Below are 17,674 nucleotides of genomic sequence, written 5' to 3'. Positions count from 1 at the left end.
GCAAGATTAGAATTATTTGAGGCTAGAGAGTCCATTCATCAGTCTAATAACAGCCGGGAAGAAGCTGTTCCTGAACCTGTTGGTGTGTGTGTGTGTTCATGCTTCTGTATCTTCTGCCTGGTGGAAGAGGTTGTAGGAGAGCATTACTGGGATGAGAAGAGTCTTTGATGATGTTGGCCACCTTTCTGTGGCAACGAGCCATGTAAATGGAGTTCATGGATGGAAGGTTGGCTTCCGTGATGGTCTGGGCTATTCACACCACTTTTAGTAGTTTCTAATGGTGCGGGGCAGAGCAGTTGCCATACGAGGCCACTATGTACCTGGACAGTATGCTCTCAGTGGTGCATCTGTCGAAGTTGGTGAGGGTCCTTATGTACATGCCAAATTTCCTGAGCTGCCTGAGGAAGAAGAGGCGTTGTTGTGCCTTCTTGACTGCTGCATCCACATGGGAAGTTCAGGACAGGTTATCGATTATGGTCACTTGAGGAACCCTCTGGACCCTCTGGACTTCAGCTCTATTGATGTATATGGGTTGTGGTCTCCTCCATTTTTTTCTGAAGTCAATGATCAGTTCTTTAGTTTTGCCGACATTGAGAGAGAGGCTGTTCTTACTGCACCACCATCACAAACCCTCTACCTTCCTTCTGTATTTTGTTAGATATTTGTCCTACTATGGTGGTGTTATCAGCAAGTTTATAGATGGTGCTCGTTCAGAGTTTGGCAACACAGTCTTGGGTGTGAAGGGAGTAAAGTAGGCGGCTGAGGAAGCATTCTTGGGAGGGCTCCAGAGTTATTGAGTGTTATTATGATCCCAAACTACAAGAAGAATGATAGCAGCAGATGTATCTTTCAGCAAAATGACTGTGGTGAGCATCCATTATATAACGTACAGGAGTAATTATTTCCCTTTCGACTGATAGAAATAAAATATTGAGTAGCACAGAGGATACAGAGAGTAGCACAGTCTGTCCTCAGATGTTGTCAGATTTATTGAGTATTAAAAGTCTTTTCTGTTTTGATTCCACTTCCTCCCATGACGTTGATATATGGACCTCACTTGATCTTTAAGCCCTTGTGCAATGCTAGAGTAGCTCTATTGCAACTTGACTCCACATTACTTTCAACCAAAGAAATATAGTGGATGACATAAATGTCACACTGATATATGCAACTGAACAGTCTCTTGTGAATGATGCAACACCCAGGAGCTTTTGCCATGCTGCACAATTCAGTGAGTGTCCATTCTGAAATCCATCTAACTCAAAGGTAAATCTTATCTCCATTCTTTAAGAATGGTGGATGCACGTTTCTTTACACAGACTACTGATCCTGAAATACAATGACATAATGCTGGCTAATGCTCAGAGTCACTTCAAAGGACTGAGAACTGAAATATTTTAGTACAGTCTAGGAGATTAAGTAGAGTTTAGGAGTATAGGTCATTCTGTGTTTCGTTAAAGCAAGTTAGTTGTAATGCCATTGACAAATTGAGGACACTGTTTCTAAAGTAGGCACTTTTAAAGTGTGCATAGGTTATAACGCGATCCCATTAGTTTAAATGCTGTTGCTATTATGCAATTTTCTTATAACATAGGATTGCATGAGAATGGAACAACCGCATTAAAGCAGAACCGACTGTATTGATCGAATTGAGGTGCTTAAGATGCTTATAAGATTTGCAGGTTGATAGAAACTATTTTCACAGTTTAGGAGCAGTGGAGTTGAGAACAAGTGACCATTTTCTTACAATTAAAGCTATTCTTCCAGGGTGGATGTTAGCAAATATGCTTTCCCAAAAATCTAGAATTCTGTCCCTCAGAGACCTGTTCAAAGCTGAGGTTAATACTTTTTTGTCAGCGCAGGTTATGCAGAGATAAAGAATTGAGCTAGTAAACAGAAGTGGGATATAGATCAGCAATGATGATGGAAAGGTCTCAAGATGCTGGATGGTCTACCCCATTCCTACTTTCTTCGGTAATCAATATTTTTGCAACATTAAAACATTCAGTAGGCTCTTAAGGACTCTTTTCACTTCGAAATGAGCCCATTCGCATTGAGAGTAGTCTCCAGCATTCCTTTTGTGTTCCCACCTCTTTCAGGTTATGTTGAATAGTCAGAAGCAGCACTTCCTATAATAACGAGGAGGTGATGCTCCATGAATTGAACAGCAGCTGAAGACTTTAATGACTCAGAGCATTAGGCCAGCAGTTCACTCAGATAACGAGCACCGATGAACTCAAACTGTCATCCATCTGATAGACATACCTCTGGAACATGCTGATCCCTATCTGTTAGCCCGGAGGACTGGGTTCAAGTCTCACCTGCTTCAGAATTGTGTCATAACATCTCTGATCAGGCTGATATAGATAGTATCTTAAAGCCCATTTGTGTTGAATGTGAGGCAGTATGACCAAAGATCTCAACATTTAAGCTTAGGCTGGTGTTGACAGCTTTGGCTACTTGAGAGATACAACTTCAGCATTTCAGAGACTGCAGAAGACAAAGGAAGACAAGATATATCAGAAAGTGGCATCTTTGATTCAAGTAAATATTACTGCCGTTACTAGGGAAGTTATTTCTGAAATACTGTCCAGTGAGAATATGTGGATTGCAATTAGAAATAAAAAAGGAATAATCACCTTGATGGATTTGTACTATCAACCTCCCATTAGTCAGAGGAAAATTGAGGAACAAATATGTAGAGAAGTCTCGGATACATGTAAGAATAATAAGTTGTAAGAACAGATGATATAAATTTTTCAAACATTGACTGGGTCTACCAATGGTTTGGATGGTGAAGAATGTGTTAGATGTGTTCTGATTGGAGAAGGAGCAAAACCTGACCTTCTCTTGGGTAATAAGGCTGAAGTGACAGTAGGGGAACACTTTGAGTGTAGTGATCATAATTGTATCAGTTTTAAAATAGTTACGAGAAAGGCGAACCTTTCCATAAAAATTGAAGATTGTAACTGGAATAAGGCAAATCTTAATGGTATAAGACAAGAACATTCAGAAGTTGATTGGAGTAGACTGTTCACACATAAAGCAATGTCTGATGATTGGGAGGCTTTCAAAAGTGTGATACCATGAGTTCAGAGTCATTATGTTGCTGTTGGAGTGAAAGATAAGACTGAGAAGATTCGACATGAATGGCAGAATAAAGTTATTGAGGTTCTCGTCAAGAATAAAAGTCAATCATATATTAAAAATAGATTACTGGGATCAAATTTAATCTTTTGAGTAATATGAAGAGTAGAGGAGCATTCTTAAGAGAGAAATCAGGAAGGCAAAGAGAGGATATGAGACAGTCTTGACAAATAAGGTTAACGATAATCCAAAGAGATTCTACAAGTACACTAACAGCAAGAGAGCAACCAGAGAGAGAGAGAAAGAGAAAGAGAAAGAGTAAGGCCCCTTAAAGATCAAAGAGATCACCTTTGTGTTGAATTTCAGGAGATGAGACAGATATTAAATAAATACTTTACATCAGTTTTTACTTTGGAGAAAGAAATGGAGGCTAGAGAATTCACAGAAATAGATATTGATGTTTTGAAAATAGTTCACATTACAGTGGTGCTAGAAGTCTTACAAAATATTAAGATGGATAAATCTCAGGACCTGATCCCGTGTATCCTGGGATGTTGTGGGATGTTAGGGATGAAATTGCAGGGCTCCTTGCGAAATATTTGTATCTTCTATTATTATAGCTGAGGTGCCTGATGACTGGAGAGCGGCTAATGTTGCACCTTTGCCAAAGAAGGGACAGAAGGAGAACCCTGGGAACTACAGACCGGTGAGTCGGATTTCATTGGAGGGTAAGTTGTTGCAAGTGCTTCTGAAAGATAAGATTTACGTGCGTTTAGAGAGGCAAGGAATGATTAGGGATAGTCAGCATGGATTTGTGCGAAGGAAATCATGTCTCATAAACTTGACTGAGGGCAGAGTCGCAGAGGTGTTTACTTGTACTTTAGTAAAGCCTTTGACAAGGTTCTGCATGATAGACTCGTAAAGTTAAATCACACGGGATTAAGGAGGAGCTTGCTAATTGTATACAAATTTGGCTTAATGGCAGGAGACAGACAGTGATAGTGGAAGGTTGATTTTTTAGACTGGAGGCCTGTTACCAGCGGTGTTCCACAGGGATCGGTGCTGGGTCCACTTTTATTTGTCATTTATATAAATGATTTAGATGAGAATATAGAAGACATGGGTAGTAGGTTTATAGATGACATCAAAATTGGTGGTATGGTGGACAAGGAAGAGTGGCATGTCAGATTACAAAGAAATCTTGATCAATATGGGTTAAAGAGCAGCAGATGGAGTTCAGTCTGGATAAATTAGAGGTTTTGCATTTTGATAACTCGACCAAGGGCAGGACTTATAAAATTAAAAGTAGGGCCTTGGCTAGAGTTGTAGAAGAGAGAGTCTGAGGAGTTCTGATGTATATTTCTTTGAGGTTTGCCTAACATATAGATTCAGTGATTAAGAAGGCATGTAGCATGCTTGCCTTCATTGCTCAGACCTTTGAGTATAGGCATTAGGAAGTAATGTTGAGGCTATAAAGGCATCGGTGAGGCCTCTTCTGGAGTACTGTGTCTAGTTCTGGTCGCCTTGTTAAAGAAAGGATACAGGAAGCTGGAGAGGATTCAGAAGAGATTTACCAGGATGTTGCTGGGAATGGAGTGCTTGAGTTATAAGTCAAGGCTGGATAAACTGGGACTTACTTCACTGGCTCATAGGAGGTTGAGGACTGACCTTATAGAGATTTAAAAAATCATGATGAGTGTCGATAAGGTAAAAGCAGGTGTCTTTTCCCAAGGGCTGGAGATTTTACAAATCTAGGGGTCACATTTTGAAGGTGAGAGGAGAAAGATTTGAAAAAGACATGAGAGGCAATTGTTGTTTTACACAGAGAGTGGTTCATGTGTGGAATTAACTTCCAGAGAAAGTGGTGAAGGTGGGTACAGTTTCAAGGTTCAAAAGATATTTAGATAAGTACTTGAATAAGAAATCTTTGGAAGGATTATGGGCCAAGCACAGGCAGGTGAGACTAGTTTAATTCAGGATTGTGGCCAGCATGGACTGTTGGACCGAAGGGGTTGTTTCCTGTTTCCAGGGTGCTGTCTGACTCTATGACTCTTTCTGAAGTTGAAAACTGAAAATTAAAATATTAGGTTGCAAACAAAACCTTGTACAAACATTGAGGAATGATTTTGTGCTGATACAGTAACAATACTTTGAAAACTTGTTTATCAGAGTTGGCATTGCACATGGGAGCCAGAGCAGTATTTAATGCTCAGCACTTGCCACCTGGAAGTCAAATCTCTTTTTTTAACGCAAATGCACTGCATAAGGTGAATAATCAAAGGAAATCTCACATCTTGCAATGATGTGCTTCTGAAAGTCTCACATGCTGACTAATGAAGCACAAATAACTATTTCCATTCCTCAATTTAGCATGCCTTTCAGGTAAATGTTTCAACTGTAATTGTTTCTGCATGTACTTTATGAAGTGAACTGTGATTTTATTTTGCTGGAGCCAGTGGCTTTTATTGTCATAGATGTTGGCTGTGTGCCAACATAGATTTCGCGGTATAATCATAAATAATGTGATTTTTTTCCCCCCAAACAACTTGACAGCAGAGGGAAACTGACAGCTTCGAGTCCTCTGTGGCTCAAATAAGATGATTTTACCTGTTGTTGAAAATCTTGCTGTCTTTCCAGTCTTAATGTGAATTCTTCTTTCAGTCATTGTGCGGGAATATAATAAATAAAACAAGGCAAAGTCTCCTACACCTTGTACAAGTACATGTATATTTAGGTCAGGCAGCATCTGAGGAGCAGGAAAATCGACATTTTGGGCTGGAGCCCTTCATCCTCCGATGCTGCATGACCTGTTGTGCTTTTCCAGCAACACACTCTCAACTCTGACCTCCTGCATCTGCAGACCTCACTGTCTCTTACATATACATTTAGCCTGTTGAAGATTTCAGGAATAGTGTCAGAGTCGTATAGCACAGAAAGGGACCTTATGGCCCAACCAATCCATGCCAAACATAATCCCAAACTAAGCTCGCCCCACCTGCCTACTCCTGGTCCATATTCCTTCAAACTTTTCTTATTCTTGTATCCATCCAAATGTTTTTTTAAAGATTGTAATTACACCTGCATTCACCACTTTTTCAGGAGGTACATTCCACATGCAAAACACTCTATGTGTAAAATAAAATTGATTCTTTTATGTCTTTGTTAAATCTCTCTCCTCACACCTTAAAAATATGCCCCCCTTGTCTTGAAATCCCCATCCCAGGGAAAAGACTACCATTAACTCTATCTATGCCTCTCATTATTTTATAAACTTCTATCAGGTCACCTTTCAAACTCCTATGCTCCAGTGAAAAACACCCCAGCCTATCCTTTGTTTATAACTCAAGCCTTCCGGGTAACTTCCAGGTAATTGTCTTCTGAACACCTTTCAGCATAATAATATCCTTCTTCTCACAGGGTGACCAGAACTGGACACAGTACTCCAGAAGAGGCCTCACCAATGTCCTGTACAACCTCAACAAGACTTCTCAACTCCTATACTCAAAGGACTGAAGGCAAGCATGCGAACGCCTTTTTAACCAGCCTGTCTATATGTGATGCAAATTTTAAAGAATTATGTACCTGAACCCCCAGATCCCTCTGTTCCACATACTACCCAAGGCCTTACCATCAATTGTACATGCCCTACCCTTGTTTGTTGTACTAAAATACAATACATCAAATTTATCCAGATTAAACTCCATTTGCCATATTTCAGCCCATTGACCCAATTAATCAAGATCCTTTTGTAATCCTAGAAAACCTACTTCACTGTCTATTATGCCACCAATTATGGTATCATCTGCAAATTTACTAACCAGGGCTTCTATACTCTCATCTAAATCATTTGTATAAATGACAAAATTAAAGAGGACCTAGAACCAATCCCTGTGGAACACTGCTGATCACAGGCCTCCCGTCTGAAAAGCAACCCTCCACCATTACTCTGTCTCCAGCTGTTAAGCCAATAATGTAACAATCGGCAAACTCACTCTGACTCCCATGTGACCTAACTTTACTAATTATTCTACTACGCAGAACCTTGTCAAAGGCTTTGCTAAAATCCGAATAAACAATGTCTACTGCTCTGCCGTCATCCCTCCACAAACTCAATCAAGTTTGTGAGAGACGATTTTCCCTACGCAAAACCGTACCTAATCAATTTTTGCCTCTCTGAATGTCCATAAATCCTATTTTTTATGATCACCTCCAACAACATACACCAAAACTGAAGTCAGACTCACAGCTTTATAGTTCTCTGGTTTCTCCTTACAACCTTTCGTAAACAAAGGTACAATATTAGCAACCCTCCAGTCATCAGGCATCTCACCCGTAATTATAGATGATGCAAATATTTCTGAAAGGGGTCGCGTAATTTCCTCCCTTACTTCCCACAACATTCTGGGATACATTAGATCAAGTCCTAGAGATTTATCCACCTTTATATTCCCTAAGACCTCCAGAACTTCCTTTTCAGTAAAGTGAACTGTTTTGAAAACATCAAAGTTTATTTCTTTGCAGTCTTGAGACTCCACTTCTTTCTCCACAGCAAAGACTGATGTGAAATATTCATTTAGCATCTCTCCCACCTCCTGTCTGGAAAGAACCAAGAACTTTTATCTTGAAATAGAATGAATCTAAGTAAAATCTCTATGTTTCTATTTACAGAAGTTTGAAGTTTACAGGCGTTTCAATGGAGATAACATAAGAAAATCATTAACAGAAGCATGAATAGCCATTTATCCCCTTGTGGCAGTGGGTGACTTAAAACTCCATATAAACTGAAAATATCAGATTGGCAATGGTAGCCTGGATGAGTATGTCATAGAATGCTCTCAAGATAGTTGCTTAGAGTAGCATATGCTGGAACCAGACAGCACATTTTGCCAGATGTGGCTTGTGTTATGTGACAATTAATTAATAACCTCAGAGTAAAGGCACTCTCTGTAGCAGCAATCATAACATGGTTAAATTTTATATCCCGTTTGGAAGGGAGAAGCTGGGTCTAAGACTAGTATTTTAAACTTAATGAGAGCAACCAAGTGTGTATGAAAGCTGAGTTAGCTGGGGGGAACTGTGATACCAGGATACAGAATAGATGAGTTGAAATGCATGTGAAGACATTCAAGGTGATATTTATAAGCATTCATAATATTTCTATGATTTAGAAAAAAATTAAGGGAGGAATTAACCATTTGTGATTGTCTAAAGAATTTAAGGAAAGCAGGCTTGAGGGGCCAAAAGATTGACTTCTTCCCGTATTTCGTACATTTCAATGCATTGTCAATAAATTTGGCTTGTGTCCAACAGGTCTCTTCATTCACTCATGAATAAAGATTGTAAACAGTTGAAGCTCAAACTTGATTACTGTGGTACTCTATTAATTGCAGTTTTCCAAGCTGAAAATAATTAATTTTTTTCTCTTTGTTAGTCAATCTCCCATTCACTCAGACATACTAGTCCCAACACCATGAGCTGGCAAGACACCTTGTACTGTTGGCTTTCATGTGGATCTTATCAAATACTATTTGGTGGTTCAAATACATAACATCAACTGGTTCCCCTTTATCCACTGAGCTTATTACATTTCAATTTTCTAAATTTGCTGCCAAGACAGTACTTCCTTTACAATAGATTCTAGTATTTTCTCAATGACAGATGTTAGGCTAATTGGTTTCCATTGTCCTGCTTTCTGTCTCCCCAATTTCTTGATCAGAGCCATAACATTTCTGGATTTCTAAGGTGCCGGGTCCTTTTCCAGAATCAATGGGATTTTGAAAGATTCAAACAATGCATCCACTAACTCTGTGTCTACTTGTTTTTAAGATCCTAAGAAGCAAGCCACCAGGCTCAGGGAATTTATCCCATTAATTTCCCTGATGTACCATTTCTCCTCTGGTGATAATGATTTAAGTCCTTTCCTGCCCATTGCTCTTGTTTTTTTGCTCTATTCCTGGGATACTTTTAACATCTTTTACTGTGATAATAGGACAGATCTAAAATAGTGATTCAAAATAGAATTCATTTCCTTGTTTTGCCCATTTGTAATTTCCTAGTCACATGCTCTAATGAAGCAATTCCACATTACAATTTTCCTTTCATTTCACATACCTAGTGAAGCTCTTATTGTCCATTTTCATATTTCCTGATTGTTAACTCTAATTATAATTTCTCCCTTTCTAAAAAATTTCTAAATTTTCTGGTGAATTGTGGCCTACCACTAATTTTCACACCATTGTAAGAATTTTCATTCAATCTGAAGTAATCCTTAACTTTCACAGTTAGCTAAAACTGATTCATGCTTCTCAGAGCTTTTCATTTGCAATAGAATCTTCCTTTGTTGCGAGTTATGAAACATCTCCTAACTATCTACCACCCATTCCGCTACACCTTACCTTTTAAACGACTGTCCTAATCAATTTCTAACAAATCTGTTTTGATACCTTAATAATTGCCCTCAGTCAAGATTAGTCAGCAATTTCAGACTCAAGTTTCCCTGCCTCAAACTGAATGTGAAATTCCACCACATTTTAATTATCTTACTGACAGGTTTATTTACTGAAACATTAAGGCTATTTCAATACACATTCCTAGACCTAAAATAATCTCGTCTTGAGTTTGTTCCAGAACTTATCTAGCCAATTTGACTCTTCCAGGTGATATGACAGCCACTCATCCCTGCCTTCACTTCCAACCCCTGTGAACACATCACTTGCCTTCCCAGAATCGCTCGACCCCACAAACAACAGTTGACTTTTCTTGGAGGTAATCCTCCATCCTGGAACTGCAGTGTGTCTTTTTATCAATAGTAGCCACACGATCCGACCATGGCTGAACCGTCGGCCTCTGACCGACCAGCCACTTTTGGCAGCTGAGATCCCTTGTCCTAGATCTTGTTCCTGCCAGCCACCAATCAGCCACCTGACTACTGGAAGATCCAATAGGCTTTCCCATTTTCATAGGCTGTGAGTTTCCCTCCTCCAAAATCTGGAATTTCCCAGCCATTAACTCTGTTTTTGACTGAACTGTATGCCAGTACTTTATGCTTCGATTTCATATGTCCAGCACAAATATATTTTTGCTTTTCTGCCCCTTCTTTCTGCGACATTATCATCCCTGAAGCCTGTCCTTTCAGACTTCCCTTTACCGACACTTTCTCTTGAAAATTTAACTACAAACACAGGAACTGTTTCCACATATATGTATAGCTTTATCTCTACACTTAAATTCAATACAAGACATTTCTCACTTCATTTGATCAAATATATTTCTGCCTATCTATCATTAGGCCCTATTAGAGGCATTGGATCTTTCTCCTACATTTTGGAAAATCACAACTAATAAACTCTGCTCCCTTGTAACCAACTGTCATCTCGCTAACCGCTTGCTTATTTCATACAAATTCATGGGCAACCTCCATTAGCTTTGAGCACCAGCAGAGCTTCATATCTGCTATATGATGTCCGCTACACTGCCTATCTCTGGACCTGGTTCAATCCCTGCTAATGAAAATATAAATAGGCCAATTACATAAGCAGTTATTCTCCTGCCAGTCCTCGATCCATCCATCAACCTATTGAAAGTGCCTATTCCCACATCTTGTCATTCACAAATTCCTGCTCCCTGAATTCCTTTGGTCGGTCAATAAACCTCTCATTACCTGCCTCAACATATTCCATTTAAAATCCTGGTTCACTTGAAATTTCTCCACAGCCTAGTGCCTCTCTTGTACCTCAACCTTCTCGAGTCATACTTTTTGTCGTACCCTTCTCTCCTCTAACTTTGCAACTGGCCTTTCGCAAAGTTTTTAGTCATTGCTTTCTAATTTTGGAGCTCCTTCTCCACCCTCCTTTAATATCTGTCTGAAAGGTCACTTTTCACTTTAGTCATAGATCACCTTCCCGATGTGCTTTCACCTAGCTTTAGGGCTTTTCCCCTTTTCATTCCTTTACCAAGTACTTTAAGATAACTCATGCAATAAACCTTCCTGTACAAATGCAAATTGTGAAACTGTTACTGTTTGCTTTGTACAATTCAAATAAAAAGTAATAGACTCACCACATGAAGAATCTTGTTTTCAGTTTCATAGACGGTACAGTCCTGCCGAGAAAGATTAAACAGGCATTGTTATTATGAGAGTAATAACAATTGACAGTTGATTAGTTAAATCCCAGACTCAGAACAAAATAAAGACTGACATTTTTAAAAATTATTTGTGGAATCATGTAATGTCACATCACAGAACGAGGCCACTGAACTCACCATTTCCATGGCAACTCTTCGCGAGAAGTTTATTAAATAAATGGATTTGAGCAACTTATATTTTGTTGCAAATACTGTGATCCTTTACATATTTGGCATCAATATTGAGAAATTGCATTTTTTTGTCCAACTGAGCACTGTTAATTCTCAAGGCTCCACGGCAGAAGCAAATGTTCCTGCCACTCTGATACTTGTGAAGTACAGGAGGTTGATGACTGGACAGTTGCTTAAATCATGGTGTTGATGCTGAATTTGATTTCCTCCAGAGGGACTATTAAGCCCAGATCATTGAAGGAAGAGGCGACATCACAATGTTTAGTTGACCACCCCAAGAACAACACACTTGTTTGTATCAACATTCTAGCCTTTTGACTGGGGACGTGTTTAGTGGATTATTGATAAATGAGGCCAAGGGAAACAAAACCTATAGGGGAAGAGTATCATTTTGCAGCTAGCACTCAACTGATCAAAGTTATGATCTAGAGACATGGAGATGTGCTACAGGTTAACAACTGTGAGCAATCAAGGAAATTACACCGGAGACATGTGTTCATTCCAAAGTAAACTGGTGATTGATACCTCTGCATCACCCATAGGTTTCTGTGAGCGTAAATAAGTAGTGATGGAATTAACAGAGATTTACTTTGTCGTAAACACTGATCCCAGTTTACACTCTCTGTTACAACATACATCAGGAGCAATTTTATTGAGCATGACATTTTAGTGTGTTTTACTTTGAAGGTTTTTCAGCAGGATTTAATTGCATACATACAGTTAGAAGATCTGGCACCTTTCTTAAGCTTCAGCATGGTAAGCTCAAGGTTGGAACCAGAAAGATATCTGAAGCATTTTCAATAGCGCACATGTACCGGTAATTTAACCTTTCATAGAAGATTGTGCAATCAGAATAAGCAAAAAAGCATAATTAATTAAACATCTGATTACAGAATTGGTATTTCAGAATTGTTTTTAACAGAATCAGTAAGGGACTTGTTAAGGATTGAAGAGTCTGATATGCAAGGGTGTAGTTCACTATTAAAAATAAAACGTACAGAAGGTAATACCGAGGAATAATTTCCAGGAAATAAACTGAAGATTTTACATCTTGAAAGATAACTTCTAAATTGGTAAGATTTATTAACAAAATCCTTGAGAAAGGAGGGTACATTTTCCAATGAAACAAGAGTTAAAAAAAGGACTGTGGATGCTGGAGGTCTGAAATGAAAACAGAAACGACAACAAAAATTGCTGGAGAATCTCAACAGGCCTGGCAGTATTCATGGGATGAACTGAAAATCAAAGAAATGCTGGAAATCACAACTGGTCAGACAGCATCCGCGGAGACAAAGCAAGTATGTGTGTGTGTGTGTATGTGTGTGAGAGAGTGTGTACGAGCATGTGTGTGAGTGAGTGAGAACGTGTACATGTGTGTGCACAGCAGATCAGGACAGAAGAAAAGCTGAATAAGGGATAGGAAAAGCTAAGACTGAGTGAATGGGTTAGCTGTGCTGAATGCAGCCCAGTAAGTGTGATATTGGGTCAAGGAGTACATGAGAATGGCTGACTATGCTAAAAGCAATTCATGTCATAACAACACTGAGTGTGGAGATGGGTTAAAAACAGGGAAGGATGGAATCAAGTTGCAAAGTACCTCAACTTGATGCTAACTCCTAGAGACTATGGGGGTGCCCAAGTTCTTTGAGCTTGGGCTGACGCTCACTGGAGCACAACAGCAGGCCTGAGACAGAAATGTTGGTGCGGGTGTGCTGAAGTGGCAGGCAACTGGAAGCTCAGGGTCATTGTTTTGCAGACAGAGAGTGGGTGTTCTGCAAAGTAGCCACCCACCCTGTGTTTTGTCTCCCCAGCATCTCCCTAACATTATTTCTCCAGTAATTTCTATTTTTTGTGGGTAGATTGTTTGGTCAGCTATGCCATTATGTCAGTGGAGAAGTAGGTGTCGTCAATCACAAAGGTGGACTGGTGTTTCTGATTTCAGACTCCCCACCCATTTAAAATCACATTAATTTGTGGTTGAGTAATGTGCTGGTGCAGAAATTCCTGTCATTTGACAATTTAACAATATGAAAAACTAAGCTTTGATACCACTATTTAGATTTTTATGTAATTTTCCAGTATACAGTGCTCAGTCACCCGCCAAAATCTGTAAAATGACCATCTGACGTTTTTGAGGAACAAGATTCAAAGAGCTGGATTTGCGTGTATGCTATCTGTGCATCTATCCCTTGTCTTTTAATATTTTGCCCATCTGCTATCCCTTCCTGCCACACCATTCTCAGAACACCCTTACATCTATTGAGAGGCTCTTTGTTTGTTTTTATACCTCCTGCAGTGGGTAGATGTGAGGTGGCTCAGGCAAGATGGTTAACCAAGAATATCTTCCCTTCCCCCTCTGCCTTCCCCATGACTGTCCCCTTTGACAGTCCTTGGGGTGCACCATTCTTCCCACCAACCCCTTTGAACCTTCCCCTGGCACCAGAAAAGATGCAAAACCTGCCAATACACCATCCAGGGCCACAAATAGTCCTTCCAGGTGAGATAGAGGTTCACCTGCCTCTCCTCCAACCAACTTTACTGCATCAAGTGCTCCCGATATGGTCTTCTCTACATCGGGGAGACCAAACGTAAACTTAGGGAACGGTTACCAAGCATCTCAGCCAGGCCCGCAGGGGCTGACCCGACCTCACAGTCACCTCTCATTTCAATTCCCCTAACCACTCCCTTCCCAACATGACCATCCTTGGCCTCCTTCATTGCCAAAATGAAGCACAGCGCAAATTGGAGGAACAACACTTCACCTTCCGCCTGGGCAGTCTACAGACCAGAGGACTCAACATTGAGTTCTTCACTTTCAAATAACCTCCCTTCCATCCGACTCCCTTCCCAGCCTTTCCCTCTCCTTTCCACTGCTCTCTGCCACCAATCGGATCCATTCCTCCCATTGACCAACCAGGTTGTACCCTCTACCTGGCTCCACCGATCCCCACTTCACCACCCTGCCCCTGCCACACCCTTTATTTGCAGCTTCCCCACACCTACCCCCAGTTCTAAAGAAGGGTTACACTTGAAATGTCGACTTCTCTACCTGATGCTGCCTGGCCTGCTCTGTTCTTCCAGCCTGCTGCCTGTCTACTAAGGTGGGTAGCCCAGCAGCTTTCACTGAACAGGTTCCTGTTGGGTACAGGAGAAGAATAGGAGATCCCTATGCTCGTTGGAGAGGGCCCCACAAAACAAAGATCAAACATTTCCCCTTTCACCCATCTCTCTACACAGCCAGTGCCCAAATCTCCAGCCACTCTCTAATTTCTCAGCTAGGCCCATCCCAATTAATGGACTTACAGTATTCGGAGTCCGGGCTCCCTGGAATTTCTTTCTTAGGGACTGACTGCAGTCCCAGCAGTGGTCACCATTTGAACCTGGTGCTGCTGGAATAACAGAGCTGCCAGCCAATAAGGTGCACCCATGCTGTCCAGATGGAGACGGAAGTCCCACTCAATCAACTGAAGGCAGCTGCCAGTGCTGGCATGATGGGCTGAATAGCCTCTTTCTGTGCCTGAACAATTGTGCGAGACTGAGTCATATCTCTGCGGGGCATGTGGTTTCTGAGTCGATGGAGTTGGGATAAATGGTGCCCTGTAAACTCCAGCCCAGTTTTGCCATGCTACAAAATGATTGCATGGTCTACCTGATAATTTTTTGCTCAGTTTCTGCTTTTGCTAAGGACTTTTTGGCACTTCTTGATTTTCTCTCATGGTACACCAGCTGCCTCAGCTGCTTTGTATTCTTTTTGTTTTTCTTAATATTCCTGACTTTTAGCCATGGGATTATTTACCGCCTGCAATGAGATACTGGGTTGAAATCATTGTTTTGCCAATGGTATCACCTCCAATATCTGCGGGCTGTTGAGATAACAGTCCTGGGACAACCATGTTATACCACACCTTGGGTACTGTGCCCCAGTCTGATCAATGAGACATAACAATCAAATTTAATTTCCAAATTCAAATTCCAAATACAGTGCAGACAAAAGGCCATTAAGACTTTTCTTTAGTGTTATGGAGCTTCTGGGAAACAGAGGTAAAAACTGGAATTTTCAGCTTTTGGAACATCATTAACAGTGGAAATCCAGAACATTGCTCCAAGCTAAACCATTAAAATTGGACAATAGATTCAAACTAATAAAATAAAAGTTCAGAAATAACATCAGGAAATCCATCCCTCACACAGGATATGGCCAGGGCACAGAATGCATTCCCATCAATGACAATGGAGCTAAAACTCTGGAATCATTTCACAAATGAATGTCTGTGGTTATGTAAGTGTTTTATGTTTGCATCAGGTAAGATGAGTAGAATGGTTTTTTTCATTCACTTCAATATCATGGTTCATTTTGAAGGTGGTTTAATCATCTATTCCACAATATGTGAAGGCAGATGCTGCATTTACAAAATAATGTTGAATCACCATTCCTGGTCTCACATCAGCAAAGTACATTCAATTCCCAAATTATTCCTTTTCTCTTTCTCTCACTGCTTCCGTGACTTTGAAAAACACTTAGATTTGCTTCAGCGTATATAATTAGGCTGACTAAACTGAATTCTGGCATTGTAATAACAATGCAGCCCAGTTGTCACAGTATTTAATAGTGACCACTTATTTCTGTGACTTTTTAAACTCCTCATCAATTGGCTTCCCTCTGCTTCTGAATGGAATATTATTTTCAAAGGTGTAATTGCATGTACATGGGGTAGCTGTGTCCTGTCAAATGAGGAAGCTGACCTGATATTCATCCTCATTAGTTTGACATTACAGGCAAAGCAGAATGTATTAAAGCAGGCAAAACCTGGTAATCTTGATTCTGCAATACTTACTCACCTGAATAATCAGATCAAGACACTAATACTAAGTGATACAATCAAATTGAACTCAGTAGCTGTCACACAGATAATGTTGAGTGAAATAGTCTTTCAAAGATTCTAAGCAATATGTGCAGAAACAGATTCTAACATTGCCTCTATATAATGGGAGTACATATCGGGAAAGTCAAACCTGGGCCATCACACACTGACTATTGTGCTGTTACATCCTCCAGCCTGCAAGGTTTGTGAAGGTTTGTAGCTCAGGTTGAGGTTTAGGGTGTAGGTTTACTCACTGAGCTGTAGGTTTGATATCCAGACTTTTCATTACCTGGAAAGGTACCATCATCAGTGGTGACCTCCAAGTGAAGCAAAGCTGTTATCTCCTGCTTTCTATTTATATCTTTCTCCTGGATGTGGTTCCTGGGGTTTGTGGTGATGTAATTTCCTGTTCGTTTTCTGAGGGGTTGATAGATGGCACCTAGATCTATGTGTTTGCTTATGGCGTTGTGGTTGGAGTGCCAGGCCTCTAGGAATTCTCTGGCATGATTTTGCTTAGCCTGTCCTAGGATAGATGTGTTGTCCCAGTCGAAATGGTGGGTTTTTTTCATCCATGTGTAGGGCTACAAGGGAGAGAGGGTCGTGTCTTTTTGTGGCTAGCTGGTGTTCATGTATCCTGGTGGCTAACTTTCTTCCTATTTGTCCTACGTAGTGTTTGTGGCAGTCCTTGCTTGGAATTTTGTCTATCAACCCTTCAAAAAACGAACAGGAAATGACATCACCACAAACCCCAAGAACCCCATCCAGGAGAAAGGTATAAATAGAAAGCAGGAGACAACAGCTTCGCTTCACTTGGAGGTCGCCACTGATGATGTTACCTAGCCAGGTAATGAAACGTCTGGATATCAAACCTACAGCTCAGTGAGCAACCCTACCCCCTAATCCTTCAACCTATCTCTGAATCTCCTTTAGTTTACTTGGAGGAGGTTAACAGAGGATTTGTCACACTGGAAACAAACATACCCATCTAAAATGCTAAAATCATGAATGGATCAACAAAGCAACACTTTAAAGGAAGCTCACAAGGTGCCAGATAAATCTTGGCTCTAAGGCATCCTGAGAAAAATAGAGTTGAGAGATAACACTGGTTAGAGGAAAATCTGATCTCAGCTAGTGGAGAAATTATTCTTATAACTGGATTGGACTGTCTCTACATGTATCCAATGTATCATCCCTTAAAAGCACGGAAGCATGGCATTTCTAATGAAAATATTCACAGCTTAATCTGCACAAGAGAGTAGGTGCCTAGGTTTCTAATTTAATGTAGGAGTAGTTTTAGTGACTTAAGATAATTGCATTTATATAGCACTTATTTCAACAAGACATCTTCACGCAAAAAACACAATGAGTTTGTTTGAACTGTGACAAGTGTTTGTATATTCCCACAGTTT

At 40.3% G+C, this 17,674-nt stretch overlaps 1 protein-coding gene across 1 annotated transcript in view; it reads right to left on the bottom strand.

Moving 5' to 3' along the window:
- Positions 1 to 17,674, bottom strand: part of cnksr2a (connector enhancer of kinase suppressor of Ras 2a) — a 481,257-nt gene that overhangs the window by 308,291 nt on the left and 155,292 nt on the right. Inside the window, exon 5 of the mRNA XM_060832965.1 lies at positions 11,146 to 11,187. Within this exon, the coding sequence (XP_060688948.1) occupies positions 11,146 to 11,187 (42 nt within the window). The remainder of the gene's footprint in view (positions 1 to 11,145; positions 11,188 to 17,674) is intronic.

Source organism: Hemiscyllium ocellatum, chromosome 12 (assembly GCF_020745735.1).
Source record: "Hemiscyllium ocellatum isolate sHemOce1 chromosome 12, sHemOce1.pat.X.cur, whole genome shotgun sequence".
Lineage (NCBI taxonomy): Eukaryota > Metazoa > Chordata > Chondrichthyes > Orectolobiformes > Hemiscylliidae > Hemiscyllium > Hemiscyllium ocellatum.
Note: the sequence above shows the minus strand (reverse complement) of the source record. Positions and strands in the feature narration are given on the sequence as shown.